Below are 16,920 nucleotides of genomic sequence, written 5' to 3' on the forward strand. Positions count from 1 at the left end.
GACCAGCTTGTTTTCTCCTGCTCTGGAGGGTAGGACTCGAACCCATGGCTTCAAGTCACAAGAAAGGAGATTCCGACTAAACATCACGAAGAACTTTCTGACAGTGGAAAGGACTCCCTTGGTAGGCGGCGCACTCATGGATGGTTTAGCTGAGATTCCTGCATTGCAGGGGGTTGGACTAGAGGACCATTGGGGTCCCTTCCAACTCTATGATTCTATGATAATAATAATAAGAAGAAGTCCAAAAATTAAAAAGTAACCTTCAAATACCATTTGGGCTGGCTTTTGTAACTCGCTCACACTGGAGCTTTTTATTTAAAAATAAAGGGAAGGAGGGTATCAGCTGAAGGATGCGATAAGCCAGAGGGAGTTCCAAGAAACCTCATTACTGCCCTCATCATGATGCGCTCGAGGCAAAGAGACTAGGAGAGCTAATGAGCACAAATTGGACATGGCAAATGAAGAAGGGGACGACATGGGACCTCAATGGCCCAGGGAGAGGCGGCAGAGCCCGGCCGTTCTGCTGGACATAAAAGCCACATCTGCTTGCGCAGCCCATTCCTGAGGCTCAGGGGCAAAACCAGGAGCAATGAGACGCATAATGCGCGAGGGCCAAAGGGAATTGTTCACGGCGGCAGCAGTGGGAGGCACAAGGAAACAAACAGCCATTGCCACCCTTCCTCCTCCTAACTCTGCGCCATTCAGCTGCACAGGAAAAGAGGCAAAGCTTTGGGGGAAAGCGATTTAATATTTAAGAGCATTTATGCAACTGGTGGGAAGCAGGCAGAGAAAGCCTGGGGGACAAGCTGGTGGAGAGCGTGGAAAGGACGGCTGGGGCATGGCTGTGTGGGATCAGCACCCGACCTGGATTTCAGTTCCAGCTTCTCCACGGAAAGACCGCTCTGCCTCGAGAAAGGCACCCTCTCCCTCCAGCCCACCCCCAACTGTAAAATGGGAACAAGTGGTTTAGGACAGAAGGACACGAGTGCTCTTGTGTTCGAATCCTGCTTGCTGGTTTCCCATAATGGGCATCTGGTTGGCCACTGTGAGAACAGGATGCTGGACTGGGCCGGATCCAGCAGCAGAGCTCTCTTGCTCTTATGTTCTAGGCAAGGCTAGTTATCCATTTGTGTCCACCTGTGAAACAGATTAGTTACTGATGTCATCAGGAGAAACACTTTCTGGACAAGACCTGTGTGCAAATTAAATCAATCAATTCTCCAGGTAGGAACCAGCACAGCTTGGTGGAAGACTACCTTTTTCCACATACAGAAGGCCCCAAGTTCAAGCCTTGGCATCTCCAACTAGGGCTGCCTGAAATCTTGGGGAAATGCTGCCAGTCAGTGCAGACAATACTGAGCTAGATGGACCAATTGCTTGACTCGGTGTAAGGTGGACGGTGTGTGCATCCACCCAAACTTCCTGCTGGGATGCAAATGGGAGCCCAGAGACGTCAAAATGTCACAAGAGTGCAGCTTTTCTTAATAAGATTTGCGGGGGCCACATATCATGTGTGACTGCATTTCCTTGGGGGGGGTTTTGGGTTGTGTTTTGTCAGTGCTTGCTGTCCTGTTTATGAGAGAGCTTGATTTCAGAGGACAGGCCGGCCCCCAAAATAGACCCTTCCTGGGCAGATTCTGCCTTCATCAAACGCCTGCTTGAACATTGATCACGGCCGAGGTTGGCTTGTTTCTCTGGCCGATGGAGAGCACCCTCCTTGCGGCGCAACGCCCAGGGGAGAGAGTCGGCTGTTTTTTTTACCTTTGAACTGAGGTTGACCCAAAGAGCCAGGGGAGACATAAGGAGCACAGAGTGTGAATGTCAGAAGAGCCTGCTGGATTGGACCAAAGGGGGGCCCCATCTGGCTCAGCACCCTGCTCTCACAAAGGCCAACCAGATGTCCATTATGGGAAACCAACAAGTAGGATTTGAACACAAGACCAACTCTCCCCTCCAAACGTGGAGGCATTGTGGCTAGTAACCACCGACAGAAATCACCAAGCCTCTGAGCGCTTTAGACAGCGACTTTAAAAGCAGACTTTTGGTTATCTTAATGGTTCATCTCTTTTTCCCCAATATACAGATTTCCCCCTGACTTTTGCCATCTTCAGAAACTACCCTTGTTCCAAACACGAGATATATTTAGAAGCCTTGATGCTCTGCACTTTTGCTCTCAAGACACGACCTCTCAAGAAATTCAGCAAATTAATTTGATTATCTAATTACATAATTAAACGCAGCTCTTTTAAAAATTTATTTTGGTCTCTGCCTATCCAGATATAGGCCTGGCAGGGACAATCTCTCCAAAACTTCACCACAAGAGCAAGGTGGCAGGAGGAGATCGTTTTTCCTTCTTCACAACAACCCTTCAACAACAACACAGGTAGGCTGTGCTGAGAGGTGGTGACTGGCCCAGAATCACCGGGTGAGCTTCATTGCATGACTCTGCCTGGCAGTATTGTAAGGGAGACAGAATCCCTCCATTAACTCTCTCAGCACCTTTCAAATTGGTGGACATCAGTGGTCCTCCTGAGGGAGTGAGTTTCATATGTTGTATGACAAAGTCCTCCCTTTATTTATTTATTATCTTGTGTTGGAGTGGCCGCAGAGACCATATAACGATAACGGCCTCGGCCCAGTAGACCTGAGGGAGGGTTTCCACCCGCATCGTTCAGCCCGGACACTGAGGTCCAGCACCGAGGGCCTTCTGGCGGTTCCCTCCCTGCAAGAAGCCAAGTTACAGGGAACCAGGCAGAGGGCCTTCTCGGTGGTGGCGCCCACCCTGTGGAACACCCTCCCATCAGATGTCAAGGAAATAAACAACTATCCAACTTTTAGAAGACATCTGAAGGCAGCCCTGTATAGGGAAGCTTTTAATGTTTGATGTTTTATTGTGTTTTTAATATTCTGTTGGGAGCTGCCCAGAATGGCTGGGGAAACCATTATTATTATTATTATTATTATTATTATTATTATTATTATTATTATGCCAATGTGCATGCAACAGTATCAGCTCTGCATGTTTAAATGCAGAACGGAAGGGGTTTTTTTTTACATCGGGAGCATTTAATATACAATATGCTGTTCTTCTCCTGCAGCCTGAAGTGGCGCATCACTGCCTCCTTTGGGAAGGGGTTCCATTTAGGAGAAAGGCTGTAGCTCAGGCATAGGCAAACTCTGCCATCCAGATGTTTTGGGACTACAAGTCCCATCATCCCTGACCACTGGTCCTGTTAGCTAGGGATCATGGGAGTTGCAGTCCCAAAACATCTAGATCAAGGGAAGTACTGTAATAGTACCACTGTATTCTGCTCTGGTCAGACCTCACCTGGAGTACTGTGTCCAGTTCTGGGCACCACAGTTCAAGAAGGATACTGACAAGCTGGAACGTGTCCAGAAGAGGGCAACCAAAATGGTCAAAGGCCTGGAAACGATGCCTTATGAGGAACGACTTAGGGAGCTGGGTATGTTTAGCCTGGAGAAGAGAAGGTTAAGGGGCGATATGATAGCCATGTTCAAATATATAAAAGGATGTCATAATAGAGGAGGGATAAAGGTTGTTTTCTGCTGCTCTAGAGAAGCGGACACGGAGCAATGGATTCAAACTACAAGAAAGAAGATTCCACCTAAACATTAGAAAGAACTTCCTGACAGTAAGAGCTGTTCGGCAGTGGAATTTGCTACCAAGGAGTGTGGTGGAGTCTCCTTCTTTGGAGGTCTTTAAGCAGAGGCTTGACAGGCATATGTCAAGAATGCTTTGATGGTGTTTCCGGCTTGGCAGGGGGTTGGACTGGATGGCCCTTGTGGTCTCTTCCAACTCTGCGATTCTATGATTCTATGGTATCAAGGCAGCTCCGTCTGCTTCCTTGTGCTCCATCTCTTTGGCTGGTTTGGGTGTTCATTTTCGGCACCTTTCTGAGCTCCGCAATATCCTTTTTGAGGCAGGCTGGCTGGGGAGGAACTGTGCTAACCTCAGTCCTCCTGATGCCCCTTCAGTTCCCTTGCAGCCACCGCCTGCATGTTCCCAAATGCTCCTGTTCTGCACTGCCTGGCCGTGAACCCCCAGAGGTTAACCGCAAAGCAAACCCAATTCATCACTGTCAACCCAAAGGTGTCCCTTCTGTGGTACTGTAGTGAGTGGACGGCGATATCCCCAGCAAAGCAGCAGAGTGCATGCAAAATGTCCTGGCTTCAGCGCAGCTCAAGGAGACCTCAGCTAGGAAGGTGAGGAAAAGAAAAGGCTTATTTCAGCCTCAGACCTCGGAGAGAGGCTACGGGGCAAAATCTGGGTTCGCTTCACATTTTAATGCAACCCCTCACCTAACCCAACTCTACAATTCTGTGACTCTACAATTCTATTCATGGCTTCCTGAAATCATGCACAAATCATAGCATACAGCTATGCCTCGAGAAATCACCCTTCCCTGATAGGGCTCGTCAGCAAAAAACAATGTTCAGAAAAATGACTACGTTAAAAGAAAATGTGCACAAAAAGGGATATTTTAGTGAGAACAGGATTTTAAAATGCTTTGCCTTAGTGGGAACGGCTTGCAAAAGTGTGTATATGAGCCAAAATGGTACACAACATTGTTTAGGAGAAATTTTAAAAGGGTGTGGGGGAGGGAGGTGCAGGCCAACGTAGAAATATTTGCGTGGCAAAAGAATGGTTAAGAATTCTGGTTGCATGGGAAAAGACACACAAACACAGTAGACAATGAAAAATCTATTTCCAAAGAATAGATACTCCTTGCAAGTCACTTAATCTTCCTAGTTAAAGTCCTCAGCTTAAAAGATTTTCTAACAAATGAGACACTCGAAGACGGTGGGCGTGTGGGAAGAATATTCATTAACTAATTGCAACTGCAGGCTGGCTGAAGTGTTCTAGGATCATTTGTCCTGCCAAGAGATGTTCTTGGAGTCTGCATTTATATAACACACACACACCTCAAAAAAAAGTGTTAGTTTGATTCACAGAATCATAAAACTGTAGAGGGTGAAGGGACCCCCAGGGGTCATCTAGTCCAACCCCCTGCAATGCAGGAATCTCAGCTAAAGCATCCGTGACCGATGGTCACCTAAGCTCTGCTTAAAAACCTCCAATGAAGGAGAGCCACCACCTTCCAATGGAGTCCCTTCCACTGTCCAAAGGCTTCTACCACCAGAAAGTTCTTCCTAATGTTTCCCTAACACAGATATTTTACCTCTTTGAGCGTTGATGGGAAGTTCGTCTCTTGCAGGTAGAACTCTGGCACGCACTGGAAGGTGATGGTCAGGATGATGCCCAAACAGCCCAGGTGGACGCAGGCTGCCCGGTACAGCTCAGTATTCACAGATTCGGAGCACTCCAGCGTTTCCCCAGAAGCCGTCAACAGCGTCAAGGCTACCACCTGCCGGGGAAGTCAGAGGAAAGGGAGACATGCTTTAGTCTGGGGTCTTTGGGGCCACGGCAACTTCTATCTCAGGTGTCACTTGGGTTCAGCCGCGGGATCGTTTGTGCACTGGCAGAGATCTACAGCCTCTCCTGGACAATGACAGCTCCCTTTCTCAAGCTCTGGGAGGAAGACCTGTCATTGCCTACAGACAGCCACCCAATCTTAAACAACTCCTCACCCACAATAATACAACTACCAGACTTAACATGGACACTGGTACCAGAGCCTGCAATAAACCCAGATGCCAACTTTGCTGCCACATACACCCGGACAACACCATTACTGGCCTCAACAACATCCAACATACCATCTCAGGACTATTTAATTGCTCATCTTCTAACATTGTGTATGCCATCAAATGCCAACAGTGCCCTTCAGCTCTCTATATTGGACAAACAGGCCAAACCCTACGCCAAAGGATAAATGGACATAAATCTGACATCAGGAACCAGAAGACAGAGAAACCAGTAGGAGAACACTTCAGTCTCCCAGGACATTCTATACGAGATCTCAAAGCAGCTGTTTTATTACAGAAAAATTTCAGGAACAGACTGGAAAGAGAAGTTGCTGAGTTGGAACTCATTACCAAGCTTAAAACCATGGAGCCACCTGGGATGAATGAAGACATTGGATTCTTATCTCATTATGCATGATCAAGCTTTCTTTAGCGCCTCAGCCCTTGCTTTTCCCCCCAGGACCAATTGCAGCCATCAGCAGTCGTTAACAGCCATCTACAGGTTTACCACTCCCATCAGCCCATCACCCATTCCCATCACCCCCACCCTCTGTATACACATAAGGGTCTGACGCTTCTGTTTCAGTGTATCTGATGAAGTGTGCATGCACACGAAAGCTCATACCAAAAAAATAAAAACTTAGTTGGTCTTTAAGGTGCTACTGAAGGAATTTTTTTATTTTACTGCAGGGGGAGTTTTTCATAGTGACACAAACAGGGCACTCCCTGCTGGAGCTGGTTCTCACATTCGATTGCCTGTAGTCAGGTCCGGCAGGTGGGACGCACGGGTGCACAGCTGCCTACAGAGTTCTTCCCTCGTGCCTGAAGGGCCCCCTCTCCATCCATCCCCCACCGCTGAGATTTCGCTTGGAAGAAGTGTTCAAATTCACACAATCATAGAATTGGATGGGAGCCCTTGGTGTCGTCTAGTCCAATCCTCTGCAATGCAGGAATCTCAACTAAAGCATCCAAGACAGATGGTCATTCAACCTCTGCTTAAAAACCTCCAAGGAAGGAGAGTCCACGACCTCTGGAGGGAGACAATTCAACTGCTGAACAGCTCTTACTGGAGGTTCTTCCTGCAGTTTAGATAGAATCTCCTTTCTTGTAACTTGAAGCCACTGATTCGATTCTTACCCTCCAGAGCAGCAGAAAACAAGCTTGCTTCCATGTGACAGCCCTTGAGATATTTGAAAATAGCTATCCTTTCCCCTCTCAGTCTCCTCTTTTCCAGGCTAAACATTCCCAGCTCCTTCAACCATTCCTCATAAGGCTTGGTTTCCAGGCCTTTGTTCATCTCTCTTGCCCTCTTCTGCACACCTTCCAGCTTGTCAACATCCTTCCTAAATTGTGGCACCCAGAATTGGACACAGTAAACTTTCTCCATGCCGTGTATAATTTTATAAACTCCTACCATCTTGCCGCTCGTTCGCCTTTTCTTTAATATGGAAAAGTCCCAAACGCTGCAAGCTTTCTGCATTGGCTAAGGTGGCTGGGGATGATGCGCTGTGTAGTTCAGCAACTTCTGGGAACCCAAAGCTCATCTCTTTAACTCTCCTCCGAGCTCCTGAGCCTTTGCTCCAGCAGGCGGTGCAAGTGAGCTGCCTTTAGCTCCAGCCTTTGTACCAACCTCTCTGCGCAGCAAATTTCCTCCTGGCTCCTGTTTGCTCTTCCTTCGTGGTCCAGCTTGGCTGGCAATTGTTTTCTGCTGTCCTGATTGCAGAGTTTGCCTGCTCAAGGTGAAACCGCACGGCACTGTCAGTTTGACTGAATTCCTCCTTAACAATGACAGCTCCGACTGTGCTTAACCTCGCGCAGGGAAGCCGCAGAATGAGAGGAGTGCAGAATTAAGAGTCCCAGAGGGACCCTGAGCAAAGCATGGCTCTGTTGCCCAGACTTTTCTCCATATAGGTAATCTTGTGAGGTCAAAGAGGTCCGGAGGAGAAAACATGCTCCAGGGAAATCACACGGAAAAGCAATTGAAAGTGGCCTGCCTATCACTCTGCAAAGTTTGCAGCTGAGGTTTTGCCATTTGCACATCATGCTCTTTGCTACAGTGTTTTCTTTGTTTTTCCATTAGAGAGAGAGAGAGAGAGAGAGAGTGGCAGAACTGGTAAGCCAATATCCTCATTCCAGGTTTCTGCTCACTACGGAGTCCTGTATAACTCAGGGGCTTGCCTATTTTTATTAATAGAGCAATATGACTTTGCCAAGCGCACTGCTCCCATAGGAAGCTGCCTTATGCTGAGCTAGAACTCTCAACACTAGAACATAGGAAGAATCTGCTGGATCAGGTTAATGGCCCATCTAATCCAGCCTCCTGTTCTCACAGTGGCCAACCAAGTGCCTGTAGAAACCCACAAGCAGGACCTGAGCGCAAGATCAAAACTCTCCCTTCCTCTGGTTTCCTACAGTTGGTTTTCAGAAGCATCACTGCTTCTGAGTGTGGAGGCAAAGCACAGCCATCCTGGCTAGCAGCCGTTTCCAACCTCCTCTTCCTCCAGGAATTTGTCTCATCCTCTTTTAAAGCCATCCAAGTTGGTGACCATCACTGCCTCTTGTGGGTGGGAGTTCCGCAGTTTAATATGTTTAGCATTCAGCTTCATTGGATGCCCCTGAGTTCTAGTCTTGTAAGGGAGGGAGGGAGGGAGAAAACATTATATCCTTATTAATATAACTCCCACAGATAACGGGTCATATGGGAGTCATTAGTTACTCCTGCTGTTTACCCAAGCTTCATTTACTTTCTTTGCTTTCACAGATAAGATGCAATCTGAACCGTACACACTTGTTGGGCACATTACAGATTCCTATAATGGCACACATCTTAAAAGGTAAAGGACCCCTGACAGTTAAGTCCAGTCACGGACGACTCTGGGGTTGCAGCGCTCATCTCGCTTTACTGGCCAAGGGAGCTGACGTTTGTCCGCAGACAGTTTTTCCGGGTCATGTGGCCAGCATGATTAAACCGCTTCTGGCGAAACCAGAGCAGCGCACGGAAACACCGTTTACCTTCCTGCCGCAGTGGTACCTATTTATCTACTTGCACTTTGACGTGCTTTTGAACTGCTAGGTGGGCAGGAGCAGGGACCGAGCAATGGGAGCTCACCCCGTCGCAGGTATTTGAACCACCGACCATCCGATCGGCAAGCCCTAGGCTCAGTGGTTTAGACCGCAGCGCCACCCGCGTCCCACACAGCTTGGTACCTGCCACAAAGAGCTGGTTTCGGTTATCCTGCATCATCCAGGGAGCGCAGGCCATCTTAATCCTAGCAAATGCAGTCTAAAGCCCCGAAAAATGGGACCCGTTAGAGGTGGATGTGAGACACCAATTACTGCAAATGTATTTGAATCCTGGAGCGCCGAGAAAGCAAGAGACGGGGGGGGGGGGGAGGCAGTGACGGTCCTGAGCTTGACTACATCCTGGGAGAGAGGCCAAGGGCCCCATAGAATCAGAGTTGCTTCACTGGGATGTTGTTGCCCCAAAGCCACCAAGGGACTCAGAATCGGAGGGTCTCTTGCACTCGGGTCCTGCTTGCAAGTTTCCCAATGGGGCATCTAGTCGGTGACTGTGAGAACAGGATGCAGGACTAGATGGGCCCCCTTTGGCCTGATCCAGCTAAAAGACTCTTCTTACAAGCTTATATGGGGAACAAGAGTTATAGGGCCTCTGTAGTTACTGTGGCTGAAAGTAGGGTGTTTTTGAGAGAGCGCGGCAGCAACTACGGCTAATTTCAAAGGAGAAATGTCGGGTTGTGGGAGAAGTGTGGGCCTCGCCCTCTTATTTCTAAGCCCTTGGCAAGATATCTGGGGTTCCTGTGGCAATTGCAGATTGACAGCCTCCTCTTTCCATTGCCAAGCCACCAACCCTCCTCTCATTTCTTAGAATTTTCTCCTTTAGTTATTTTACGGACTTGTTTCTGATGGCTGCTCATGAATTTTAACTCATGTTGATTCCCGAACGGCAGCCGCTGCCCTGCCTCTTTTGTCTTCCTATCGATCGCCTGCCCCCTTTTATTAGCTTCCTCTCTCCTTCCCTCCCTTCTCCGCCCCCCCACCCCCGCCTCTCCGTCATTTCTTATAAGGCACTGATTTTTTTGCAAGGTGCATGGAATCTATCAATTGCGCTGGGAGCCGGAAAATCCATCCCGTCACTGCAAAATCCGAGCCGGGAACAGCCATTCATCTTGCAAAGAGCCTTGGGATGATGGTAATGATATCACAAATAATGAGGAAGTGGGGGGGGGAGCTCTGTGCTCCCCTAAAACACAAAGCCCACAGCTCCCACATAACACCCCCACCAAAAAACTATGAGAAGTATGAGATTTACAGATTAGGTGAATTTGCTTTTCTGTGTGCATGTGAGAGAGGAGGGCGGGGTGGGATTCATAAATGCAATGGCACATGCTCCCGTTTTTATCATTGAGAGTTTCACATTTCTTGCCAATCCCTGATAAATTATTGCCTCTTGGAAATTAATGCCAATTAATTTTGTTAGGGTGAGTTTCTGGCATCGTTTTTCTCCTGCACCTGATGCAGCGGACTCAAGTGCACAAAAGCTTATGACGCTGTTAAAAAATAATGTGTTTGTCTCCAAGGTGCAGCAAAACTCTTCCTCGATTTTATTGGCACATGTCAATGAGAGCCAGTATGGTAAAGTGGTTAGTGAGTGTCAGACTAGGACCTGAGAGATCAGGGTTCAAGTCCTCACTAGACCATAAAGACCACTGGGTGACCTTGGAGAGTCCACCGCCTTCCTAAGGAGTCTGTTCCACCACTGAACAGCTCTTACCATTAGGCAGCTCTCCCCAAGGTTTTAGCCAGGAACTCCTTTCTTGTAATTTGGAGAGTCGACCACCTCCCGAAGGAGACTGTTCCACTGTCGAGCAGCTCTTACTGTCAGAAAGATCTTCCTCATATTGAGTCAGAATCTCCTTTCTCATAACTTGAAGCCATTGGTTTGGATCCTTTCCTCCAGAGCAGAGAAAACAAGCTTCTTCACTCCTCCATGTGACAGGCCTTGAGATATCTGAAGAGAGACATCACCTTGCCGAACAATGGCAGAGCTTCATGCTCTGGCACCAGGGGTGGGGGTGGGGCTGGCGCCTGTTCTGGGGGCTTGACACACGTTCCGGGGGCAGGGTGCGCGTTTTGGGGGCGGGGCGGGCGCCCGCGATGGCGCCCCTTGGAGCCCGCCGCTCGGGGCGGCCCACCCCTACCGCCCCTATCTTCCTACGCCCCTGTTGCTGACAAAGGTCTGTATAGTGAAAGCTATGGTTTTCCCAGTAGTGATGTATGGAAGTGAGAGCTGGGCCATAAAGAAGGCTGATCGCCGAAGAATCAATGCTTTTGAATTCTGGTGCTGGAGGAGACTCTTGAGAGTCATAGAATCATAGAGTTGGAAGAGACCACAAGGGCCATCCAGTCCAACCCCCTGCCAAGCAGGAAACACCATCAAAGCATTCCTGACAGATGGCTGTGAAGCCTCCTCTTAAAGACCTCCAAAGAAGGAGACTCCACCACACTCCTTGGTAGCAAATTCCACTGCCGAACAGCTCTTACTGTCAGGAAGTTCTTCCTAATGTTTAGGTGGAATCTTCTTTCTTGAAGTTTGAATCCATTGTTCCGTGTCCGCTTCTCTGGAGCAGCAGAAAACAATCTTTCTCCCTCCTCTATATGACATCCTTTCATATATTTGAACATGGTTACAGGTAGGTAGCCGTGTTGGTCTGGATCGAAGTAAAATAAAAAAATTCCTTCAGTAGCACCTTAAAGACCAACTAAGTTTTTATTTTGGTATGAGCTTTCGTGTGCATGCACACTTCTTCAGATACAGTGAAATGGAAGTTTCCAGGCACTTATGTAGAGAAGGGGTGGGGAGGGGTGGGGATGGGGAGGGGGGATCACTCAGAAGGGTGGTGGAAATGGGTGATTGACTGACTGATAGCTGTTGATGACCGCAAACGACTGCAAATGGTTTCATCCATTTGCAGTCGTTTGCGGTCATCAACAGCTATCAGTCAGTCAATCACCCATTTCCACCACCCTTCTGAGTGATCCCCCCTCCCCATCCCCACCCCTCCCCACCCCTTCTCTACATAAGTGCCTGGAAACTTCCATTTCACTGTATCTGAAGAAGTGTGCATGCACACGAAAGCTCATACCAAAATAAAAACTTAGTTGGTCTTTAAGGTGCTACTGAAGGAATTTTTTTATTTTATATTTGAACATGGCTATCATATCACCCGTTAACCTTCTCCAGGCTAAACATACCCAGCTCCCTAAGCCGGTCCTCATAAGGCATAGTTTCCAGGCCTTTGACCATTTTGGTTGCCCTCTTCTGGACACGTTCAAGCTTGTCAGTATCCTTCTTGAACTGTGGTGCCCAGAACTCATGGACTGTGAGAAGATCAAACCTATCCATTCTGAAGAAAATCAGCCCTGAGTGTTCATTGGAAGGACAGACCCTGAAGCTGAGGCTCCAATACTTTGGCCACCTCATGAGAAGAGAAGACTCCCTGGAAAAGACCCTGATGTTGGGAAAGATGGAGGGCACAAGGAGAAGGGGACGACAGAGGATGAGATGGTTGGACAGTGTTCTCGAAGCTACCAACATGAGTCTGACCAAACTGTGGGAGGCAATGGAAGCCAGGAGTGCCTGGCGTGCTGTGGTCCATGGGGTTATGAAGAGTCGGACACGACTAAACGACCTAAACAACAACAACAACAAATCTTATCTCCTCTCAGTCTCCTCTTTTCCAGGCTAAGCATACCCAGTTCCTTCAACAGTTCCTCATCAGGCTTAGTTTCCAGAGCCTTGAACAAGCTTGCTCCATCTTCTACATGACAATAGCCCTTCAGATACTTGAAGACAGCTATCATGTCACTTCTTACATCTTTCTCATGTGTATATAAGCCAGTGTGGCATTAACGGTTAGAGTGTTGGACCTGGGAGACCAGGGTTCGAATCCCCACTCAGACATGAAGCTCACCGGGGGGACCTTGGGCCAGTCACTATCTCTTAACCTACCTCACAGGGTTGTTGTGAGGATGAACAAGGGAGGAGGCGAACCATGTACACCACTTTGAACTCCTTGGAAAGAAAGGTGGCATATAAATGCTATAGATAATTGAAATAGATAATCTGATGGGCAAAGACCCTCCTGGCTTCTAAATCAGACAACAGGCGGTTGCAAAATAAATGACTACAGCAGCCTTCGTCATCCTGGCACCATGCAGTTATCATGGACTACAACTCCCATCAGCCATGCTGCTTGTGGCTGATGGGAGTTGTAGTCCAAAATGTTCAGAGAGCACTTGGCTATCGGAGGCTGGAAGACAGCGTACTGAGCTGAGCCTAACAGTGATGCATGATGTCTGTGGGCGTTTTATCAGTGATTGTTGCTCCAAGCAAGTACGGTAAATAGCTCAGTGGTAACTAATCTGTTTTGGGGGTTGGTCTTGGCTAAACAGTGGGCTATAAATAATTGCATACCTTGAATTAATAATAATCTCTTTTGCAGGCTTCCTTTCTGCCTCAATGCTGTTGTGGCGCTCAGGGAACCTTACAAACTTCCATCATTTCTGAACGTAAGCAGTTGGGTGCTCAGGTGCCGTCAGCTGAGTCTGCATCGCGCTGTACCTTTTCCGCTCACCTTACTTTATTTCTGGGGAGACCTGGCTGCTGCTGTGTGAAATATGGCAGCTCGCACTCTGCATATCTTGAGGAAGCGTTTCGCTGTGGGTGCTTGGAGCAAGACAAACGATTTTTAAAATGCCCAATTTTTCTCGGCGTTTCCTGTCACCTTAAATCTAGGGGAAACCTTCTAATGATCTCACTGCCTGTCAAATTGCCATCTGGTTTAGTTCCATTCCTGTTCTCACATCATTGATCTTATAGCAATTCCCCTCCTATATTTTATTATGAAAGCGAGAAAGGATACATCTGCCCACGGGGAAAATCTGTTTAGGAAAATGTTTTCCTAAACTAGAAGTGACTCCCATACGAAGAAATCTTGTGGCATTTGGGACTTTTCAGCTTAACAAAAAGGCAAGTTAAAGGCGACATGAGAGAAAGTAGATAGAGGAAAGTTTCTCTCTCATAACACAAGATCTTGTGAACATCCGAAAGTTGGAAGATTGAGATCAGAGAAATGAAAGTAAGAACGTAAGAATAGTCTGGTGGATGAGGCCAATGGCCCATCTAGGTACTAGGATGGCTCAGTCGGTAGAGCATGAGACTCTTGATCTCTGGGTCATGAGTTCAAGTCCAACGTTGGGCAAAAAGATTCCCACATTGCAGGGGTTGGACTAGATGACCCTTGGGGGTACCTTGGGGGGACCAGGGGAGTCTTTAGCATATGCGCTGCCGGGGTGCAAAGATCCGCCCAGAACTCTCAAGTCTAACAAGCGCCGCCATTGTGAATCACAAGCGCCACAGCGCATCTTTGGTAAATGAGCGCACAAATTTGAAAGCCCTTTAGTGAAACAGTAGGTATACATTTCAGTAATACCTAGGTATATATGTATGATCAAAATTATTTATTATTTCGTAACAGGTAGACAGTTAAGAGCTTAGGCGTTTTTAGTGACAGGTGCCTGGCACCCCCCAGAATTCGGCTCCCGGGTGCCCCACACCCCTTGCAACCCCGGGTAAAGACGGCCCTGCTTCCAACTGCGCAGTTCTGTGGTTCTAGTCCAGCAATCTGCTCTCACAGTGGCCAGCCAGAGGCCTGTGGGCACAAAAAAGTATTTATTCATATAGCGACTAGATAAACTATGGAACTCCCTGCCGCAGGAGGCAGGGGTGGCGCCCAACCTAGAAGGCTTTAAAAGAGGATTGGACAAATTCATGGAAGAGGAGAGGTCTATTGGTGGCTACTAGCCAAGGTTGTGCCTCCATAGTCAATGTGAATAATGTTTCTGAAATCCTTCGGGGGGGGGGGTGTTCCCATAGAGGCATCTGGTGGGTCACTGTGAGAACAGGATGCAGGACTAGATGGGACTTTGGCCTGATCCAGCAGGCGCTTCTTGCATGCTTATATGGGGAACAAGAGTTATAGGGCCTCTAGAGTTACTGTGGCTGAAGGTAGGACATTTTGGAGGGAGCGCTGCAGCAGCTAGTCCTCATGCGCTCAATAGCCAATTGCAACAGGCTATTCTCTTGTATGTTCTTATGGCATATGGTATATCTGTAAATATGTCTTAGGACGTGGATGTTTGGGGATGATCCAGCAGGCTCTCCCGATAAGCTCTCTTTTTTTGGAGAAAATATTAGGAGAAAGCTTTCGCTCTTCCAAGTCCTGCTCAGCAGCAGCATCTACTTTTGTGTTACTTGACAAGTTGCCGCCTGACCTGCTCGCTTGCCAGTCACCCGGACTCCTCCGGCTACAGCCCGTGGGGTTCTTACCTGTGTCGCCAAAATGCCATGCCTGAGCCCCGTGTTGTGAGTTCCTGTGCCAACGACGCCAGCGGCTGTCACATCCGAAACGGCTCCTAGACTGAATACAGGGGAAATGGGGAAGGTGAGCTGTAGGCAAGAAGGCAGAGGCTTTCTCTATTGTTTATTCCCCAAGGCGGCTGTTGAGACAATGATATTAATGAACGTGACGTTTGGCACAAAAGGTAATTAATTGCCACCTGCTCCGGATCCCGAACACGCCAAAATGAAATGAGACACGCTTGTCACGGAACATCAAGTCGCAGAACAAGCGCATTGAAGTAGGAAGGAGCCTTGGCTGTTGATCGGGATTTCTGACAATACAGATATTCCTTTGAGAGGGGGAGCAATGTATTCGAGAGTGGTGTGTGTGTGTGTAGCTTGGTGTGACTGAAAGAGCACTCCAGCGTGCCCCAAATTAGCAGGCAAACCTGTCTTTTCAACATTTCCCCTCCAACGCGAACCTTTCCTTCCAACTAACCGTTTCGCCCAAACTCCAGCAGAACAACAGTCCTGAATTGCAGAGAGCCTGCAATTATTCTGCAGATGTAAGGACAAAGAAAGAGGAGTCAATCTTATCCAGCCCTCCTGTGATTAAAAGGCTCCTTTGGCCCTGATGTCAGGGCATCTGAGCAAATTTGCAGGCGATGCTGCGAGCCCATTGCCTTCCGCAGGTCACTCCTCAAAAGAACTCATTTGCCACCAAGGCTTCTGAGTGCCGTCTCGGCTAAAGAGAGGGCATCGGAGGGTGAAAGATCCCAGCTGGGTCCTTTGACTCACAGCAGCCTTTGCCAACCCGGTGCCCCCCTACAGATGTTTGGGACTGCAACCTCATGGGCTTCAGCTAGCACAGCTCTATGATGCTGGCTCAGTGGGGGTTGTGATCTGGGGATAGAGGGAGTTGCCTGACACTGACTCAAACCAAAGGCCCAGCCAGCTCAGCATTGTCAACAATATATGGGCACCCAGGTGGTGCTGTGGGACCCAGGTGGCGCTGTGGTTAAAACCACTGAGCCTAGGGCTTGCCGATCAGAAGGTCGGCGGTTCGAATCCCTGTGACGGGGTGAGCTCCCGTTGCTAGGTCCCAGCTCCTGCCAACCTAGCAGTTCGAAAGCACATCAAAATGCAAGTAGATAAATAGGAACCGCTACAGCGGGAAGGTAAACGGCGTTTCCATGTGCTGCTCTGGTTTGCCAGAAGCGGCTTTGTCATGTACGCTGGCTCCCTCGGCCAATAACGCGAGATGAGTGCGCAAGCCCAGAGTCGGTCACAACTGGACCTAATGGTCAGGGGTCCCTTTACCTTTACCTTTATTACATTGCACACCATTGTTCTCCCCACCCCCCAACTTTCCCCCTTTCCTCTGCATCATGCTCTTTCTTTATAATTAAAATTCTTCCATTAAATGCCTGGAGTCCGGCGACTGAGGAGGGAGCACAAGGTGAGCTGAGTTTGGGGGACACTCTGTAGTTTTTGTGGATTTGTCTTTTGGGGGGGGGTGATAAAGTTTGTGTGCTTATCTGTTTCCTCATTTGTTTGTGTGCTTGTGCAGCAGCTAGACTGGTGACTGGGATTGACAGCCGAAACCATAGAACACTGGTCTTGAAAGACCTACATTGGCTCCCAGTGTGTTTCCAAGCACAATTCAAAGTGTTGGTTCTGACCTTTAAAGCCCTAAATGGTCTCGGCCCAGTAGACCTGAAGGAGCGTCTCCACCCCCATCGTCCAGCCCGGACACTGAGGTCCAGTTCCAATTAGAATCATAGAATCATAGAGTTGGAAGAGACCACAAGGGCCATCCAGTCCAAAACCCC

General features: G+C 48.4%; 1 protein-coding gene across 1 annotated transcript in view; it reads right to left on the bottom strand.

Annotated features, from left to right (window-relative positions):
* Positions 1-16,920, bottom strand: part of LOC118082815 (L-gulonolactone oxidase) — a 47,399-nt gene that overhangs the window by 21,046 nt on the left and 9,433 nt on the right. The window contains exons 5-6 of the mRNA XM_035110643.3: positions 15,077-15,167; positions 5,202-5,387 (exon numbers count right to left, since the gene is read on the bottom strand). Coding sequence (XP_034966534.3) covers positions 5,202-5,387; positions 15,077-15,167 — 277 coding nt within the window. The remainder of the gene's footprint in view (positions 1-5,201; positions 5,388-15,076; positions 15,168-16,920) is intronic.

The sequence above is a fragment of the Zootoca vivipara genome, chromosome 3 (genome assembly GCF_965207765.1).
Source record: "Zootoca vivipara chromosome 3, rZooViv2.hap1.1, whole genome shotgun sequence".
In the NCBI taxonomy this organism is placed as follows: domain Eukaryota; kingdom Metazoa; phylum Chordata; class Lepidosauria; order Squamata; family Lacertidae; genus Zootoca; species Zootoca vivipara.